General features: G+C 48.4%; 1 protein-coding gene across 1 annotated transcript in view; it reads left to right on the top strand.

The window, feature by feature from the left end:
- Positions 1 to 20,728, top strand: part of LOC141046675 (ficolin-2-like) — a 30,040-nt gene that overhangs the window by 3,379 nt on the left and 5,933 nt on the right. The window contains exons 3-5 of the mRNA XM_073541252.1: positions 1,158 to 1,202; positions 17,022 to 17,057; positions 17,181 to 17,219. Of these exons, the coding sequence (XP_073397353.1) occupies positions 1,158 to 1,202; positions 17,022 to 17,057; positions 17,181 to 17,219 (120 nt within the window). The remainder of the gene's footprint in view (positions 1 to 1,157; positions 1,203 to 17,021; positions 17,058 to 17,180; positions 17,220 to 20,728) is intronic.

The raw sequence follows: 20,728 nt of genomic DNA, 5'->3' as shown, positions 1-20,728 counted from the left end.
GTACACAACATATAACCTGTACTTTTACATTAAAAAACACCTCTGTGGGTTATGTAGTAAAAGGGTCTTAGGCTAGGTTCACATTAGCGATTGAGTCCGCAGCGTATCATTCGCATGCGCAAACGCATGCAAAATGCATGTTTACGCAGTGTTTTTTATGTGCATAATCTTACTCATGACGGGTAAAAAACGCTGTGTGTGCATGCGTTTGTATGCGTTTTTGCATGCATTTGCGTTGTTTGTGCGCATGCGTTCGATATGACACCAGACAAAAATGGGCGTGTCGCATGGGATTTCTATTTACATTTTGAAGAACGCATGCGTTCCCATAGACAGTAATGCGTTTTTTTGACGCACTCATCCGCATGCTCGCATATTTGACACCTCAAAAAATGCAACATGTTGCATTTTTCGCGCACCGTCACACACCTTGAAGCCACGCATGCGTACGCAAAAGCATGCGAACGCATGTAAATGCATGTCCCTGCGTACACTATGTTAAATGTATGTACGCATGACACATGCGGATCTATGCGGATTAAACGCTGTGCACACAGACACAAATGTGAAACCAGCTTGATAGGCCTGACATTTAATACAATATGTGATCTTGTCCATTTTAATTGAAGATGGAGATAAATGAAAACCATAGATTGTCTTGCGCATTGTGCAAAACTGTGTGTCTCCCCGTGCTTCTTTCAATATGTTCCTACGGACACCCTCATCCTTTTAATATTTTTTTCTCCAGATTTTTCATCCCTTAGCTGTTTAGCCCATGACTGAAGCAACCACATGTCATCTATGTTATATCCACTGACGCTCCTCTCATTGCTTGTAGTGAAGCTTCTCTAGGTTGTAGCTACTACAACTTCCCTTGATGTTACAGTATCTGTTCAGTTTCTCTTGATAACGTTCATCATTATGCAGAGATGTGCGCAGTGTCAATGTAAACATTTCCTAGACATATTGTCATGTCTGGAAGAAAGGTATTAATTCCCCTTTTTGTACAAAATGAAGATTTTGAAGTAGATTTTGGCCCGTTAATCGTACAAGGCTATAAGCTACTTATTAAAATGCCCTTAAATCTCTCTTAAGAAATATAAGACCAGTTATATGCTGTGTTACACTGTACGCAATGCTTGATTGTTTCTATACAGGTCCTATTGGGAGTCCAAGATTAGCTGGCCCACCGGGGATAAAAGGTTAGTGCCAAGTGTCTGCCTTCATAGGGCTTAGATAATGGCTTCAAAGACAGACATACCAGACTACCAAAGACATGCCAAGCTACCAAACACATGCCAACCTAGCAAAGACATGCCAATATAGCAAAGATGTGTCAACTTACCAAAGACATGTCATCCTACCAAAGACATGCCGACTTACCAAAGACAAGTTACCCTACCAAGGACATGCCACCTTATCAAAGACATGCCAACCTACCAAAGACATGTCACCCTACCAAAGACATGCCAATATAGCAAAGATGTGCCAACTTACCAAAGACATGCCATTCTACTGTGGTGTGGGGCCGGGCTGGGGGGTGGACCACTGCTTACCCTGTTCGGACGACGCAGTCACCAGGTGACTCAAAGGACGAGGCGGAGACAGATTTCACGTGTAACAGTTCCGGATTTATTTGTCGTCCTCCTGACGACCACCAAGCACGCACTGCAGCTTCTTCACACTGTCTCCAGGCCCGGGTACCTGCACCTTTGTTCCAGTCACAGTAACGCACCTCGCGGATCTTTCACTGGGGGCTGTCCTAGACCAATCTACCCCCAGCGCTTCACCTGTCTGAGGTCGTCGTTCAATCGGTACCCCCCGGGGCCTCGTCTGTCCTGCAGTCCGTTGGGTCAGGGCCACCCCCGACTGTCTCTCCTCTGTCCGTCCCCTGGCCGAGCTCTTCTCTCTTCCCTGTCTTCTTCTGAGCTCCTCCCGGCACTAAACTACTCTCGAGCCCCACCTACTTCTATTTCTACCCTCTCCCACAGGGGAATTCCCCTCCCGGGCTCCTATCTCCCCGCCTGCCATGACTAAGCATATCCTAAGCCATAAGCTGATGTACTGTCCTGCACTACTCTCCCCTGCCATCTTGTGGTCACTTCTCAGTACTACACCCTCCTATCCTGCCTTTCCTAGCTGTCACCCTTCTATCCTGTCAGTCTCCGTCTCTGGTGTACAAACCGTCCCCTCCTACTGCCAGTCACGTCTGTCTGTCAAGTCACCTTCCCCACCTTATCAAAGACATGCCAACCTACTAAAGACATGTCACCTTATCAAAGACAAGCCATCCTGTCAAAGACATGCCAACCTACTAAAGACATGTCACCCTACAAAAGACATGCCAATTTAGCAAAAACCTGTCACCCTACCTCAGACATGTCACCCTACCAAAGACATGCTACTTTATCAAAGACAAGCCATCCTGTCAAAGACATGTCAACCTCCGGGTCCTTCCTCACAGGTTAATATGTGGGTGGGGGCTTGGCATCACCACTATGCTAACCTTTAACTAAACTACTTCTCTTAACTAGAGTTGAGCGAAACGGGTCGAAAAATTTCAAAAGTCGCCGACTTTTGGCAAAGTCAGGTTTCATGAAACGAAACCCGACCCTAGGATGAGGTCGGCCACGAGGTCGGCGACTTACGCGCCAAAGTCGCGTTTCAAAAGTTTGTTTTGCGCTCTTTTTCAGCCAATCAGGATCCACGAACACTGTGGGCAACGTGATAACATAGGCAGGGGTCACCACCATCTTTCAGAAGGGCATGCAAGTGATTGGCTTGCTTTGGTGGGCGTCACAGGGGTTATAAAAGGGCGTGCACGCCAACCGCCATCTTCTGCCGATCTTAGCATAGGGAGAGGTTGCTGATTCTGTAGGGAGAGCGTTAGGCAGGGAAGAAGAAAAAAAAACTGCTTCTGCTGCTAGCGATTTTGCCTGTACAACACACCAGTCACTGTGTGTGCAGTGCAAGGGGAGGCTATATTGTGGTGGATCAGCGGTGTTGGTTGTTAGGCTGCCTTCTAAGGCTTCCTGACAGCTGCATTGCTGTTTCCCCACTGCTCTGCAAACTGCTTTTTTAAAAGCAATCACAATTTTTTTTTTTGTCCTGCTGAGGTACTGAGCGTGCATTTTTTCACACCATACAGCGGTGTACGCTCCTCACACTGTACCGTGTAACGGCTGTTATCACAGCCACAGTGAAGCTATCTGTGTGTCACTGTGGAAGGATAAGTGGAGGACTTGTTCCGTTCTTACAGACCTACACTCTAGGGAGATTCCTATTCTGCCCAATTCTACATACATCTTGTAGTTTGTGATACACTAGCCAATTTCTGCCTGTGACATAGCGCTCTGATATTCAGTGGGCCTCACATAATCCAAAAGTGTCCAGTGTCCACAAGTGTCTGCAGAAATTCAAAATCTCCCTTATCCTGTAGTCACTTTTTTCACACCTGTGCCATCGAGCCTGTGACATAGCGCTCTGATATTCAGTGGGCCTCACACAATCCAAAAGTGTCCAGTGTCCACAAGTGTCTGCAGAAATTCAAAATCTCCCTTATCCTGTAGTCACTTTTTTCACACCTGTGCCATCGAGCCTGTGACATAGCGCTCTGATATTCAGTGGGCCTCACACAATCCAAGTGTCCAGTGTCCACAAGTGTCTGCAGAAATTCAAAATCTCCCTTATCCTGTAGTCACTTTTTTCACACCTGTGCCATCGAGCCTGTGACATAGCGCTCTGATATTAAGTGGGCCTCACACAATCCAAAAGTGTCCAGTGTCCACAAGTGTCTGCAGAAATTCAAAATCTCCCTTATCCTGTAGTCACTTTTTTCACACCTGTGCCATCGAGCCTGTGACATAGCGCTCTGATATTCAGTGGGCCTCACAAAATCCAAGTGTCCAGTGTCCACAAGTGTCTGCAGAAATTCAAAATCTCCCTTATCCTGTAGTCACTTTTTTCACACCTGTGCCATCGAGCCTGTGACATAGCGCTCTGATATTCAGTGGGCCTCACACAATCCAAAAGTGTCCAGTGTCCACAAGTGTCTGCAGAAATTCAAAATCTCCCTTACCCTGTAGTCACTTTTTTCACACCTGTGCCATCGAGCCTGTGACATAGCGCTCTGATATTCAGTGGGCCTCACACAATCCAAGTGTCCAGTGTCCACAAGTGTCTGCAGAAATTCAAAATCTCCCTTATCCTGCAGTCACTTTTTTCACACCTGTGCCATCGAGCCTGTGACATAGCGCTCTGATATTCAGTGGGCCTCACACAATCCAAAAGTGTCCAGTGTCCACAAGTGTCTGCAGAAATTCAAAATCTCCCTTATCCTGTAGTCACTTTTTTCACACCTGTGCCATCGAGCCTGTGACATAGCGCTCTGATATTCAGTGGGCCTCACAAAATCCAAGTGTCCAGTGTCCACAAGTGTCTGCAGAAATTCAAAATCTCCCTTATCCTGTAGTCACTTTTTTCACACCTGTGCCATCGAGCCTGTGACATAGCGCTCTGATATTCAGTGGGCCTCACACAATCCAAAAGTGTCCAGTGTCCACAAGTGTCTGCAGAAATTCAAAATCTCCCTTATCCTGTAGTCACTTTTTTCACACCTGTGCCATCGAGCCTGTGACATAGCGCTCTGATATTCAGTGGGCCTCACAAAATCCAAGTGTCCAGTGTCCACAAGTGTCTGCAGAAATTCAAAATCTCCCTTATCCTGTAGTCACTTTTTTCACACCTGTGCCATCGAGCCTGTGACATAGCGCTCTGATATTCAGTGGGCCTCACACAATCCAAAAGTGTCCAGTGTCCACAAGTGTCTGCAGAAATTCAAAATCTCCCTTACCCTGTAGTCACTTTTTTCACACCTGTGCCATCGAGCCTGTGACATAGCGCTCTGATATTCAGTGGGCCTCACACAATCCAAGTGTCCAGTGTCCATAAGTGTCTGCAGAAATTCAAAATCTCCCTTATCCTGTAGTCACTTTTTTCACACCTGTTGCATCGAGCCTGTGACATAGCGCTCTGATATTCAGTGGGCCTCACACAATCCAAGTGTCCAGTGTCCACAAGTGTCTGCAGAAATTCAAAATCTCCCTTATCCTGTAGTCACTTTTTTCACACCTGTTGCATCGAGCCTGTGACATAGCGCTCCGATATTCAGTGGGCCTCACACAATCCAAGTGTCCAGTGTCCACAAGTGTCTGCAGAAATTCAAAATCTCCCTTATCCTGTAGTCACTTTTTTCACACCTGTTGCATCGAGCCTGTGACATAGCGCTCTGATATTCAGTGGGCCTCACACAATCCAAAAGTGTCCAGTGTCCACTAGTGTGTGCAGAAAATCTAAATCTCCCCTGTCCTATAGACACCTTGTACCTTGTTTTACATTACTATATAGTTTGTTGGATTTTGTCTACATTTCTACCAAAAATGAGGAAGGCTGGTGGAAGAGGCCATGGAATTGGGCGGGGGTTGGCAGCTGGTAATGATGGTGTTGGTGGTGGATCTGATGGTAGTGGCAAAAGCAAAATAGGACCGAATGCAGGAGGTGTTGAGCCTGTGTCATCGTCTGGCTCCATAAGGCTTCGAAGGCTTAGTTTTCTAGGAGTTGGCAAACCGCTTTTAAAGCCAGAGCATCAGGAAAAAGTTTTGTCTTACATTGCTGACTCAGCCTCCAGCTCTATCGCCTCCTCTTCTGAAGTTGTAAAAAGTAAAAGCACTGAGTCGTCATTGGAGGCTCATGTTCATGAACCACACCTTTCCTTGTGTCCTTCACCCCAACCAAGATTGAAGGATGACGCAGGCCATACTACTGATTACTCCATGGAGCTGTTTTCACATACCATGCCTGGATTATCAAGTGAAATGGTGAATTACCCAGGCCAAGATGAATCTGACATGGAGTGCACTGATGCACAGCCGCTGATAGATGATTCTGCTGGTACATTCACTCAGAGCACTACATTGTCCTCGCAGTGTACAGAGCCAGATTCTGACCCTGATGAGACTCAGGTGCCCCTTCCCGCACACTATACCACCATACACGGTGACACAGAGGAAGGTGCACATGACATTGAAGAGGAGGTGATGGATGACCCAGTTGTTGACCCAGATTGGCATCCATTGGGGGAAGAGGGTGCTGCTTCCAATAGCTCAGATGAGGAGCATCCACAGCAGACATCGACATCGCAACAGCTGTTATCTGGCAGGCCCGGAGCACTCCAAAGACAGGTTCCAAAAATCAAAAGAGTTGCTGGACAGCTTGTCCAGAGGGTCAAAACATCACAGCGTGCTAGGCCGCAAAATGTCTGCCAAAGTAGGAAGAGTGCAGTGTGGCACTTTTTTGAACAAAATCCTCATGATCAGGCCAAGGTTATCTGTAAGAAGTGCGCAAAGACCTTTAGCCGAGGGAAAAATCTGAAAAATTTGAATACCAGTTGCATGCTTAGACATTTAGCCAGCATGCACTTGCAAGCGTGGACACAACACCAAACCTCAAGTGCCACAAGTGCAACTGATCACAAAGAAGGTAGTCAGCAACGCTACATTGTTTCCCCCACTGTAAGCCCACCGGTTAGCACAGCAGCAAATGTTGAGGTGTCGTTGCAAGACCACAGCAGTCAGGGAATCCCACTGTTATATCAACGAAATACTGAATCTAGGCCATCAGAAAGAACACCAACTCCATCACCATCATCAACCCTCTCTCAGTCCGCCCTGTCCACCGCTACTTCCACCATATGCAGCTCTCAAGTCCAGCTCACCCTCCCAGACACTATGAGTAGGTCAAGAAAGTACTCAGTCTCTCATCCGCGTACACTGGGTTTGAACACCCACATTGCCAAACTAATCTCGTTTGAGATGATGCCCTATCGGTTGGTGGAAAGCGCAGCTTTCTGCGAACTCATGGCCTATGCAGTACCACGCTATGACCTACCCAGTCGCCACTTCTTCTCTCGCAAAGCCATCCCAGCCCTCCACCATCATGTAAAAGACCGCATTGTCCATGCACTCAAGCAGTCAGTGAGTGGAAAGGTGCACCTCACAACTGATGCATGGTCCAGTCGGCATGGCCAGGGCCGTTACGTGTCCATCACTGCGCACTGGGTTAATGTGGTGGATGCAGGGTCCACAGGGGACAGCGGTGGTGGGACAGTGCTGCCTAGCCCACGGTATAGGAAACAGTTGGCTGTAGGCGTTCGACCCTCATCCTCCTCCTTCAGAAGCGAAAGCTCGTCCACAGAGCGCAGTCGTACGAGCACTCCATCTGCAGCTGCCACTGTTGCACACGAGGTGTCCCCCTATCGAGCAGCTAGTGGAAAGCGCCAGCAGGCTGTGTTGCAGATGATGTGTTTGGGCGACAGACACACCACCGAGGTGCTGGCCGAGTACTTGAAGCGACAAACTGAGTCATGGCTGGGCAGTGTACATCTTGAGGCAGGCAAGGTAGTTAGTGATAACGGCCGTAATTTTGTGGCAGCCATAGCCCTTTCAAAACTCAGCCACATACCTTGCTTGGCTCACACCTTGAACCTGGTGGTGCAGTGCTTCCTCAAAAATTATCCGGAGTTAACAGCCCTGCTCCAGAAGGTGCAAAGACTGTGCACGCACATCCGCCGGTCGCCTGTACACTCCGTTCGTATGCAGAAGCTGCAGCGATTGCTCCACCTTCCCAACCACCGCCTCATTATCGACATTGCAACAAGGTGGAACTCCACCCTGCACATGGTGGAGCGACTGTGCGAGCAGAGGCAGGCCATAATGCATTTGTGGGAGGATACACGGCCAGGCACTTTGAGAGCAGACATGGAGTTGACAGGTGTGCAGTGGTCGAAGCTGAAAGACCTCTGTAAAGTCCTTCAGTGTTTTGAGGAATGCACACGGCTGGTAAGCGCAGACGACGCCATCCTAAGCATGAGCATCCCACTTATGCGTCTGCTCATGCAAACTTTGACGCACCTTAAGGAGCAGGCGTCTGCAGCCAATGTTGACGAGGAGGAAGAGGTGGAGGGAATCCTTGATGACATTCAGCCATTGTCTGCTCAGGGACCTCTCCTGGACGAGTTGGAGGAAGAAGAGGAGGAGGAGGATGATGATGGGGATGATTACTTAGGGGAGGAGGATGCATCTCGTGGGGCAAGTGAAAATGTTGGCGTGGCAAGGTCTGGTACAGGGTTTGTGCGTGACTGGAGGGATGTGGATTTGCCAGAAAGTGCTCCTCCAACCAGCACTCGCAGTGCATCATTGACACCGGGAACATTGGCCCACATGTCAGATTATGCCTTGCGGATCCTAAAAAGGGACCCCCGCATTGCCAAAATGATGAACGATGACGACTACTGGTTGGCCAGCATCCTGGATCCACACTATAAAGGCAAATTACAAAACATCATGCCACAGGAGAACCTTGACCTAATATTTGCTAATAAACAAGCAACTCTGGTAAATCGGTTGCTTGAGGCATTCCCAGCACACAGCAGCGGTGATGGTTCTCACACGAGCCGTACGGACCGGGGGCAGCTTGGCAGAGGTGTTCATGGTGCACACAGCAGAAGTGGCGTTGGAGACAGGGGTTTCATGACAATGTTGTGGACTGATTTTTCAAGTACCGCTCACACAACTGGTAATACAGCATCGATGGAAAGTGACAGGAGACAGCAGTTGTCAACTATGGTTACAAACTACTTTTCCTCCCATATCGATGTTCTCCCACACAGGTCATTCCCCTTTGACTATTGGGCCGCTAAACTGGACACCAGGCCTGAATTGGCACAATATGCCTTACAGGAGCTCGCTTGCCCAGCTGCAAGTGTGCTATCGGAAAGAGTCTTCAGTGCAGCTGGATCAATCCTGACAGAAAAAAGGACCCGTCTGTCAACCCAAAATGTGGATGATCTAACCTTCATTAAAATGAACCATGCATGGGTTTCCAAGGATTTTGTCCCACCTTCCCCTGATGACACATATAGTGAGAGAAAAATGGCTCGCTTTGGTCCACCTCTTCCTGGGACTTGACCTATTTCGCCTTTTGCATCAGCTGAATGTCCAACATCAACATATGCCACTTTCTAAAACTCCCTAACTGTGCTGCCCCCCCCTCCCCATGGCCGGGGTCACCACCTAGCGCATGACACCGTGCGAGTGCCATTGCCCTGGACAGGTGGGTAGGCCGACTCTTGGGCGCGGGCACTGGCACAGGGTCCCTCATAGTGCAATCAAGTGTCTCTGACGGTGGTGGTGCACACCCGCCGTCAGACACACCGCCGTACTATGAGGGGCCCAGTGCCAGTACCGACGCCCATGAGTGGGCCCCCCTTGCTTGGGCAGGGCCCTAGCATTTGCAATCTTTACCTCTCCCTGCTCCTCCGCTGTGTAGTCTGGGCCGTCAAATCCATACTGTGCCTGACACCATCTGAGCCTGCCTCCTGATGTATAGACATATCTTTTGAATGTGTACGCTATCCATACATGTTATCCGGGGATACGGTACCCTTTCTCACCTTTGTGCAATCACGTGCAATCCATACTGGGCCTAACACCGTCTGAGCCTGCCTCCTGATGTATAGACATATATTTTGAATGTGTACGCTATCCATACATGTTATCCGGGGATACGGTACCCTTTCTCACCTTTGTGCAATCACGTGCAAGCCATACTGGGCCTAACACCGTCTGAGCCTGCCTCCTGATGTATAGACATATATTTTGAATGTGTACGCTATCCATACATGTTATCCGGGGATACGGTACCCTTTCTCACCTTTGTGCAATCACGTGCAAGCCATACTGGGCCTAACACCGTCTGAGCCTGCCTCCTGATGTATAGACATATATTTTGAATGTGTACGCTATCCATACATGTTATCCGGGGATACGGTACCCTTTCTCACCTTTGTGCAATCACGTGCAAGCCATACTGGGCCTAATGCCGTCTGAGCCTGCCTCCTGATGTATAGACATATATTTTGAATGTGTACGCTATCCATACATGTTATCCGGGGATACGGTACCCTTTCTCACCTTTGTGCAATCACGTGTAATCCATACTGGGCGTGAGAACGGCTGGCGAGCTGTTAAGCAAGCTACAGCACCTGTGGTTTGCACACGTAAGTTTTTCATTTTTTCAGGAATGACGGTTAGGCCTAATTCCGGAACTGCGGTTGACCTGCACTTACTGGGAAATCATCGTTCGCGGGTAATAATTGTAATCAGTGATCCCCATCACTAACGTTGTTCAGCGGGTTATCTGCACCTGTAAGCGACAAACGCTGGCCTTTTCAGTGTAGCGCACATGCAGCCACGGACATGTAAGGGCATGACACACCAGTTATTGGCCAATCTCATGTGCCAGAGCCTCACGTGTCCCTCTAGTAAGCCGGACTCGGACCGCGGGGCATGACGGAGTCTCGTTCGTTAACGGAATTAAACTTGCAATGTGTGCATCTGTTCTGTAGCTGGCATGGTTGAGGTTTCCCAGGTGGAGTCGAATTTATCCGTAGGCTCCACTCCTGGTGGTGCCCTTCTGGACATTCCTTTAAGGTTCAGCTTTGCAACCATACTGCCCACGTAAAACAAACACTTTGCCTTCATGAACGCTGTTTGGAGGGTCATGACTCGTGGGAATAACGCCGCCCAATCAGTTAACCTGCTAGAGAGATCCTTCGTTGCTCCCAAGCATGACATCACACTCCCTAGGAGGAAGGTAATGCCACTGTGGCGACCGTACTCCTGGGGGCGACACAAGTGCACTGATGCCCAGCCACTGCTCGATGAATCTGCTGGTACATTGACCCAGACCACTACATTCCCCTCGCACGCTACATGGCCTGAATCTGACCCTGATGAAACTCAGGTTACCCTTCCCATATACAGTTCCATCTTACACGGTGACAAAGAGGAAGCTGCAGATGAAAGTGCAGGTTCGGCCCACCCGCCATCAGACACACCACCGTACTATCAGGGGCCCTGTGCCAGTGCCGTCACCAATGAGTGGGCCTCCCTGCTTGCTCAGGATCACAGCACTTGCAAGGTTGAAATACTGTGCAGTGAGATGGAAGATGGGGACGACGAGGAGTCCAGACTAGTACAGGGATTCCCTAGCGAGGAGACTTATTTGATTGTTTTCAATGTTGGGACAGCAATTTTTGGGGAGCACTATACTCTGGAGAATGATAGATGGGGCCCACCACACACTGGAACATTCCAAAGGTGGACATCAGACACTGGAGCAGCATTTACAGGGCCCATTATACACTAGAGCATTATAAATGGGGCCCATTATGTTTGGAGCATTATTTGGGCCCATAAGACAGTGGAGCTTCATCCATGGGGACCAACATATACTGTAGCATTATGTGGAGCTCATCATATACTGTTTCAAACATTATATGGGACCAATGATTCTGTATGGAGAAATAGATGGGCCTCGTCATGAGATGTAAAAAGTGAAGTATTTTTCATTGTACTATACCGCTATTTCTCTGCCGTATCGGAGCATGATGAGTTGTGGTATGTGTTAAAGGGGCGCTCTTTCGCCCAGGGCACATGAAAACCTGGAGCCAGCCCTACCCCCCCACAACTTTAGCCAAATAACCCCCATTTTTCAGTGCGTAACTGTGTGTGTGCGGCGCAGTGCAGTTTAAGTTCTCCCTGTCTGCCATTATTTGTGTGGGAGCTTTGGTGGTGTGACTCCTCACTGCGTGGAGGGTGGAGGGTTAAGTGCAGGGCTGAGCAGGAGATAAGGAAAGGTCGGAGGCTCAGGCATTTGCACCTTCAGCAAAAACCCTGGGTTGAGGGTCAGACAGGGTTTTCCCTGTCTTCTACGAGGGACCCCAGGGCCCTCAAGACTCATAGGACCCGGCTTGTCCGGATGACGACGGTGAAAAGAACTGACCAGCCGATCCGCATGTATGTCTGAGGCTGGAACCCAAGACCTCTCCTCCGGACCATACCCCCGCCAGTGCACCAAATACTGAAGAGTACGGCGTACTACTCGAGAGTCCACTACCTTGGCGACCTCGAACTCTAAATCGCCATCCACCATGACTGGAGGTGGCATCGGCGTCGTGTCCACCAAGCCTACCACCTTTTTCAATAAAGCCCTGTGAAAAACATTATGTATTCTGTACACCGCAGGAAGTTCCAACCGATAAGCCACTGGGTTAATGATGGCAGAAATCCTAAAAGGCCCAATAAACCTTGGACCCAGTTTTAAAGATGGGATTTTGAGTTTTATGTTCTTCGTAGCTAACCACACCCATTCACCCACACACAGGTCCGGACCTGGCACGCGTCTACTGTCAGCCACCCGTTTGTACCTGGCACTCATGCTCAACAAACGCTGTTTCACCCGCCTCCAGACTGATGACAATTGGGCTCCTAGCTGATCCTCCTCCGGGACACCCCCGGAGTCACCCTGACGTAAGGTACAAAACTGAGGATGTTGACCGTACACACAAAAGAATGGAGACTCTCCTGATGACTCTTGGCGGTGATTATTTAACGCGAATTCGGCCAGAGGAAGGAAAGTAGACCACTCCTCCTGGTTGTCGGACACAAAGCATCGTAAATACTGTTCTAGATTTTGGTTCATGCGCTCAGTTTGTCCATTAGACTGTGGATGAAACGCCGATGAATGTGACAACTTGATCCCCAACCTTGAGCAAAAAGCTTTCCAAAACCTCGCCACAAATTGCGTACCCCTATCAGATACTATGTCAGACGGTACTCCGTGGAGTCTGACCACCTCCTTCACAAATACCTGAGCCAACGTCTTAGCATTGGGCAAAGAAGACAACGCCACAAAATGCGCCATCTTTGAAAAACGGTCAACCACCACCAGGATGACCGTGTTCCCTGCCGAGGCTGGCAAGTCAGTGATAAAATCCATGGAGATTTCTGTCCATGGCCTATTGGGTACCCCCAGAGGCTGTAGCGTGCCAGCAGGACGGGTTCGGGGTGACTTAGCCCTAGCGCACGTGATGCAAGCTGCCACGTACAAGACCACGTCCTGCCGGATTTTGGGCCACCAGAAACGACGCGATACCAGCTCTAAGGTGCCCTTCACCCCTGGGTGACCAGCCAGTACCGAATCGTGGTGTTCCTTCAACACCTTAAGCCGAAGATGCAGGGGTACAAATGATTTGTTGGCGGGAAAACCTGGTGGTACCTCCTCTTGGGCCTCGGCAATCTCCGCCTCTACCTCAGTCGTGAGAGCCGAGACCACTACCCCTTTCTGGAGGATGGGTACCGGCTCTTCCCGAGGTTCTCCCCCCGGTAAACACCTAGACAAAGCATCCGCTTTGGTGTTTTTAGCCCCGGGACGGTACGTCACAAGAAAATTGAAACGAGTAAAAAACAATGCTCAGCGAGCCTGCCTAGGAGACAGACGCTTGGCCGACTCCAGGTAGAGCAGATTCTTATGGTCGGTGATAACTGTGACCTGGTGAGCCGCCCCCTCCAAGAAGTGTCGCCATTCCTCAAAAGCCAGTTTGATGGCCAACAACTCCCTGTTGCCGATATCATAATTCCGTTCGGCCGGCGACAGCTTCTTGGAGAAGTAGGCGCATGGATGCATCTCGCTCAAGGACGAGCCTTGAGACAGTACTGCCCCCACTCCCACCTCCGACGCATCAACCTCTACCACAAAAGGTTTAGACACGTCTGGTTGCACCAGAATGGGGGCTGAAGCAAAACTATTCTTCAGACGCTCAAATGCACGTATAGCCACCTCAGGCCAGTTCGCCAGATCGGCACCCTTTTTTGTCATGTACGTGAGCGGTTTGGCGACAGTCGAAAAGTGTTTTATAAATTTCCTATAATAATTCGCAAACCCAAGGAACCGCTGGAGTGCTTTCAGACTCTCCGGCCTCTCCCATTGCAGCACCGCTTGCACCTTAGCGGTGTCCATTTTAAAACCGGCTGCGGACACAATATATCCCAAAAAGGGCAACTCCTGGACAAAAAATAAACATTTTTCCAGCTTAGCATAGAGCTGGTTCTCCCGGAGCAACTGTAACACCTGCCTAACATGCTCCAAATGAGTGTCCCGATCGCTAGAATAAATGAGGATATCATCCAGGTATACAATCACAAATCTCCCCAGGACATGAGCAAATACATCATTAATAAAATGTTGGAAAACGGCAGGCGCGGTGGTCAACCCAAGCGGCATAACCAGACTCTCAAAATGACCCTCAGGAGTGTTAAACGCCGTCTTCCACTCATCCCCCTGACGGACCTTTATGAGGTTATACGCCCCCCTGAGGTCCAGCTTGGAAAACCATTTCGCCCCCGCTACCTGGTTGAACAAATCCGGGATCAACGGCATTGGGTAGGGATCACGGATAGTAATCTGGTTTAACTCTCGGAAATCCAGACACGGGCGTAACCCCCCATCTTTCTTCTTAATGAAGAAAAACCCCGCGGCTACAGGCGAGGACGAAGGCCGGATGTGACCTTTGCTCAGACTCTCCGCGATGTAGTCTTTCAGAGCTTGTCTCTCAGGACCAGAAATATTAAACATCCTGGCCTTAGGTAATTTGGCCCCGGGTTTTAACCTAATCGCACAGTCATAGGCTCTATGTGGAGGCAGTTCTGAGCAACCCTTCTCAGAGAAAACATCCGCGAAATCCTGCAAAGCCTCCGGCAGGCTGGGCGTCACGGCGGACAAACATGTGGCCAAGCAATTGTCTTGGCAGAAACCACTCCATTGTACTATGTCCTGAGTTTTCCAATCAATTACCGGGTTGTGCCTGGACAGCCATGGAAAACCCAGGACCATTTGAGCTGGGAGATTACGGAGGACCCTACATGTAACCGACTCAGAATGTAGGACCCCAATGTGGAGTTTCACCTCTGCCACAAACTCAGTAATCTCCCCTTGAGGGAGGGGAACAGCATTAATGGTCACCACCTGTATGGGGTGAGGAAGTTTTTCGATCTTAAACCCGGCGGTGTGTGCAAACTCCTCATCTATGAGATTGGTGGCGGAACCGCTATCCACAAACACTGATATAGGTAGCTCTCTGCCGGCGATAATAACCTTGGCAGGGAGCATACATTGAGATACCATCATGGAGGATATGCATACACTCAGTTGGGTCTCCTCCATACCCTCTGAGCTTAACAGTTTTCCGCCGGTGTGACCCTCTTGGGTAGTACCGGGCAAACGTTAACATAATGACCTCCTTTACCACAGTAGAAACATGCTCCGGGCTTCCGGAATCCCGGAGCGCGAGGCTGAACCTGTGCCACGCCAGCAATCTGCATAGGTTCAGGGGACTCATCTACTTCAACCACACCTGCACCTCTGTTTTCCCCCAGAGGTAGCGTCTCCTGTGCCCCCTGACGAAAACGGCGATCAATACGTATCACCAAACTCATGGCAGACTCCAATGATGCCGGAGTCTCATACATCAGGAGGGCTTGTTTCACCCTCCCTGATACCCCATGAATAAACTGGCTCCGCAGTGCTGGGTCATTCCACTGTGTGTCTACAGCCCAGCGGCGAAATTCCGAACAATAGTCTTCTGCCAAGCGCTCCCCCTGGCGGAGGGCGTGGATTTTAGATTCCGCTAGAGCCAGTCGGTCAGGGTCATCGTAAATGAGCCCGAGGGCAGAAAAAACATTATCGACCGAAATGTAGCAGAGTCAGCTGGTAAGGAAAATGCCCATGCTTGGGGGTCACCACTCAGTAATGACAACACCAGCCCTACTCGCTGGGCCTCATTACCTGAGGATATTGGCCGCATGTGGAAGTATAATTTGCAGGCCTCCCGAAATACGACAAATTTGCTGCGATCGCCTGAAAATCGTTCTGGCAGCGGAAACTTCGGCTCTGCACCGATACCTGCAGATGCCGTTTGCACCTTTGCTACTACCAGGCCCTGCTGCTGAACTGCCCCTTTCAACTCGGAGACCTGTAAGGACAGTGCCGCCAACTGGCGGGTTATGGAATCTAATGGATCCATGGACTCCTGAAAAAATGTGGGCCGATTATAATGTCACGAGGGCTTAGTTCAACTAAGGCTGTAATTCCCGGGCCCCTGTGATGTCCCTATAACTAGGGAAAACCCTGTCTGACCCTCAACCCAGGGTTTTTGCTGAAGGTGCAAATGCCTGAGCCTCCGACCTTTCCTTATCTCCTGCTCAGCCCTGCACTTAACCCTCCACCCTCCACCCAGTGAGGAGTCACACCACCAAAGCTCCCACACAAATAATGACAGACAGGGAGAACTTAAACTGCACTGCGCCGCACACACACAGGAATATACAGTAATGTGAACAGGGCACAACTAAACACAAATATGGGAAGGAGAAAGGATAACGACGGATCATACGACACCAGATACGAATCTCTCTCTCTCTGCAACACCTCCACTCCAGACCGGAACCACTTGGTATGAAACACAAGCTATAATCGGCGACGCCCATATGCCAGTATGACTATTTAAAGACCGTGGGCGTGACTAACCTTCCAACCTGGTCTCCAGCAGGATTAACCCCCGAGAGCCTGAACAAGCCGGCGCCACTGAGGCTATAGTGGCTGGAGGTGGAACTACCTCTGCCTGCCGGACGCTGTGGTGTGAACAGCGTCCGACATGACAGTAACTTGTATTATGAAGTTAATTAAGGTTGACAAGCTTAAGTAAGAAGAATTGATGCTTTTGGCATTCAAATGAGCACTGTAGGTGTGTTTCCTGTCCTCTCACTTCCGACTTTTATTCCCCATTGACTTACATTGGGTTTCGTGTTTCGGGACGACCCCGACTTTTCCCTATAATCGGCCGATCTTGCTCGACCCGACTTTTGGAAAAGTCGGGTTTCACGAAACGAAACTCGACCCTAAAAAAACAAAAGTCGCTCAACTCTACTCTTAACCTATTGACACTTTCCTCTGGTCTGTTATTGCCCCCTTTGTTGCTACTTAACCTGCCCATGCTTCTCCATTTATATGCCAGATATACTAATTGTTCTTTGCAGAAATAATTTATAACTTCTATTTTACTGCAGGAGAACCAGATGCTCCAGGGCTTCAAGGTCTAAAAGGTAAAGTCTCACATAGTCTCTTCTAGGTTTCATTATATTCAGTTTCTTAAACCTTTGTGTATGATGTAACTAATATCAAAGTATCAGACACCACTAACATATTATCTGCCGAATTATATGCAGGAGATAATGGAGATCCGGGCTCTCCAGAAGCTTTACATGGTGAGTGAAATTCCTCCAGGCATCTCTCTTTACGCCGATAAGCAAATGAATCCTAGTTGGATGAAGCTTGAGGGAGTAGTTCAAAGACATAGACAGTAAAACCAGACACGAACCACTGAGGGTCTATATGGCAGACAGTGAGTACATTAAGGGTATGTGCTCACGTTGCGGATTTGACTGTGGAATTTTCTGCACAGATTCTGCATCTCTTGGCAGAAAACGCATTTTTGATGCGTTTTTTATACAGATTTTCATGCATTTTTCATGTGGATTTGTATGCGTTTTTGTAAGCTAAATAAAGATCTTTTAGCAAAAAAAAAGAATTTTTATGTAATTTCCTTGTCCAGCCTCTTCTTTTTCATAGTCCATTGAAGAATAATGTTTACACACACAGATACATATATCTATAGATAGATAGACAGATCTATAGATAGATAAGATCTATAGATAGATAGACAGATATATATATATAGATAGATAGATAGGTCGATAGATACAGTGCCTTGCGAAAGTATTCAGCCCCTTGGAAAAGATGCCAAATGTTAATTTTTGGTGTAGAGCCATCAACAAGTGGGACACAATTGTGAAGTTGAACAAAATTTATTGGTTATTTTATATTTTTGTGGAAATTCAAAAACTGAAAAGTGGGGTGTGCAATATTAGTCCCCCGTGAACGTAATACTTTGTTGCGCCACCTTTTGCTGCACTTACAGCTGCAAGTCGCTTGGGGTATCTCTCTATCAGTTTTGTACATCGAGAGACTGAAATTCTTGCCCATTCTTCCTTGGCAAACAGCTCAAGCTCAGTGAGGTTTGATGGAGATTGTTTGTGAACAGCAGTTTTCAGCTCTTTCCACAGATTCTCGATTGGATTCAGGTCTGGACTTTGACTTGGCCATTCTAACACCTGGATATGTTTATTTGTGAACCATTCCATTGTAGATTTTGCTTTATGTTTGGGATCATTGTCTTGTTGGAGGACAAATCTCCATCCCAGTCTCAGGTCTTTTGCAGACTCCAACAGGTTTTCTTCAAGAATGGTCCTGTATTTGGCTCCATCCATCTTCCCATCAATTTTAACCCTCTTCCCTGTCCCTGCTGAAGAAAAGCAGGCCCAAACCATGATGCTGCCACCACCATGTTTGACAGTGGGGATTGTGTGTTCAGGGTGATGAGCTGTGTTGCCTTTACGCCAAACATATCATTTGGCATTGTTGCCAAAAAGTTCGATTTTGGTTTCATCTGACCAGAGCACCGTCTTCCACATGTTTGGTGTGTCTCCGAGGTGGCTTGTTGCAAACTTTAAACGACACTTTTTATGGATATCTTTGAGAAATGGCTTTCTTCTTGCCACTCTTCCATAAAGGCCAGATTTGTGCAGTGTATGACTGATTGTTGTCCTATGGACAGACTGTCCCACCTCAGCTGTAGATCTCTGCAGTTCATCCAGAGTGATCATGGGCCTCTTAGCTGCATCTCTGATCAGTCTTCTCCTTGTTTGAGATGAAAGTTTAGAGGGACGGCCGGGTCTTGGTAGATTTGCAGTGGTATGATACTGCTTCCATTTCAATATGATTGCTGGCACAATGCTCCTTGGGATGTTTAACCCCTTAATGTCCATTGACCCATTGACATGCACAGTCCGTCATGGGCGGTTGTAACTTACCGCACCAGGACGGACTGTGCACGTCATGGCTTTGAACTGTCACTGCGTGTAAACATGCAGTGACAGTTCAGTGTCGACAGCTGTCTATGACAGCTGACAGGCACGGCAAGGGGTGCAGGGACCCTTGCAGTCAGTCCCTGCATCCCAAGCGCTGTGACTGGTCAGTCAATCTGACTGACCAAACAGCAGCGATCAGGCAGGAGAGGCTGAAATGTCAGCGTCTCCTGCCCGATCTCAGTGCAGGAGCTCAGCGCTGCAGTGGCTGAGCTTCCACACTGACAGCTAGGAGCGGCGCCCCCGCCTCCCCTGGCTGCTAACCCCCTCACTGCTGTGAATGAGCATGATCGCAGCATTCAGAGGGGGGAGGCAGAGGGTAGGGGGCTCCCTCTGCCTCAGGTCGGCGTCCCCGCGATACCTGTGCCATGATGACCCAGAGGTGTCATAACAACCTCCGGGTCATTCACCTAAGGAAAGCTCACAGCATGGTGTCAGCAGCTTTCAGTATAAGTATAATGCATCACAATGCTGGAGCATTGTAATGTATTATACCTAAAGTGAAAGTCCCATAAAGGTACAAGGTAAAAAAAAAACATTTTTTTTAAAAAATGTAAAAAAATAATGAAAAATAATAAAAAAAACTCCCCTAAAAATTCACCTAAAAATTCACCTAAAAATACTCATTTTTACGTGAAAAAAAATAAACAAAAAAATACACATTTGATATCGCCGCGTCCGTAAAAATCCCATCTATAAAAGCGCCACCCTAGGTAACCCCTTCAGTGAACACCGTAAAAAAAACCACAAACAAGTAGCAAATTATACCGCTTGGAAAAAGTGCAATAACGTGATCAAAAAAAGCTCACTTCTGTGCTCTGCCATGCACCCACACAGTGGTTTACCCCCACATATGGGGTATCTCTCACGACACATCTAGATAAGTTCCTTGGGGGGTCTAGTTTACGAAATGTGGTCATTTATGGGGGGGTTTCCACAGTTTAGGCACATCAGGGGCTCTTCAAATGCAACATGGCATCCGATCTCAATTCCAGCCAAAAAAGTAAAATGGCGCTGCTTCCCTTCTGAGCTCTGCCATGTGCCCAAATAATGGTTTACCCCCACATATGGGGTATCAGCGTACTCAGGACAACTTGCACAATAACATTTGGGGTCATGTTACCCTTGGGAAAATAAAAATTGGGGATGAAAAGATCATTTTTGTGGAAAAAATATGATTTTTTAATTTTACGCCTCTATGTTATAACCTTCTGTGAAGCCCTTGGGGGTTCAAAGTGCTCACCACACATTTATATAAGTTCCTTGGGGGGCATAGTTTCTAAAATGGGGTCACTTATGTGGGGTTTCCAATGTTTAGGTACATCAGGGGCTCTCCAAACGCAACATGGCTTCCGCTCTCAATTCCAGCCAATTTGACATTCAAAATCTCAAATGATGCTCCTTCCCTTCTGAGCAGTGCCGTGTGCCTAAAGCAGGGGTGGGGAATCTTTTTTCAGCCAATGGCCATTTGGATATTTATTCCATCCTTCTGGGGCCATACAAACTCCGCCCACAATGTACATCCTGACTCTGGGACAGGTTTCATGACTTAATCTTTCATTGCATGCCCTTCAATGTTCAGTATTGAACACTGGGTGTGTGCAAACAGAGCAAGGAGAAATTAATGAGATTGTGGCAATCAAAATACAGCTCCCTGCCCAAGAATGCGGTCCCTGAGAATCTGCTCAGGGGCCTGATAAAAGGTCATCGAGGGCCGTAAATGGCCCTGGACCCTGAGGTTCCCCACCCCTGGCCTAAAGATTGGTCTTCCTCCACACATGGGGTATCAG

This window comes from Dendrobates tinctorius, unplaced genomic scaffold (genome assembly GCF_039654945.1).
Source record: "Dendrobates tinctorius isolate UK_male_01 unplaced genomic scaffold, ASM3965494v1 ptg000120l, whole genome shotgun sequence".
NCBI classification, from domain to species: domain Eukaryota; kingdom Metazoa; phylum Chordata; class Amphibia; order Anura; family Dendrobatidae; genus Dendrobates; species Dendrobates tinctorius.
The sequence above is the reverse complement of the archived record's forward strand: the minus strand, read 5'-3'. Positions and strand labels throughout refer to the sequence as shown.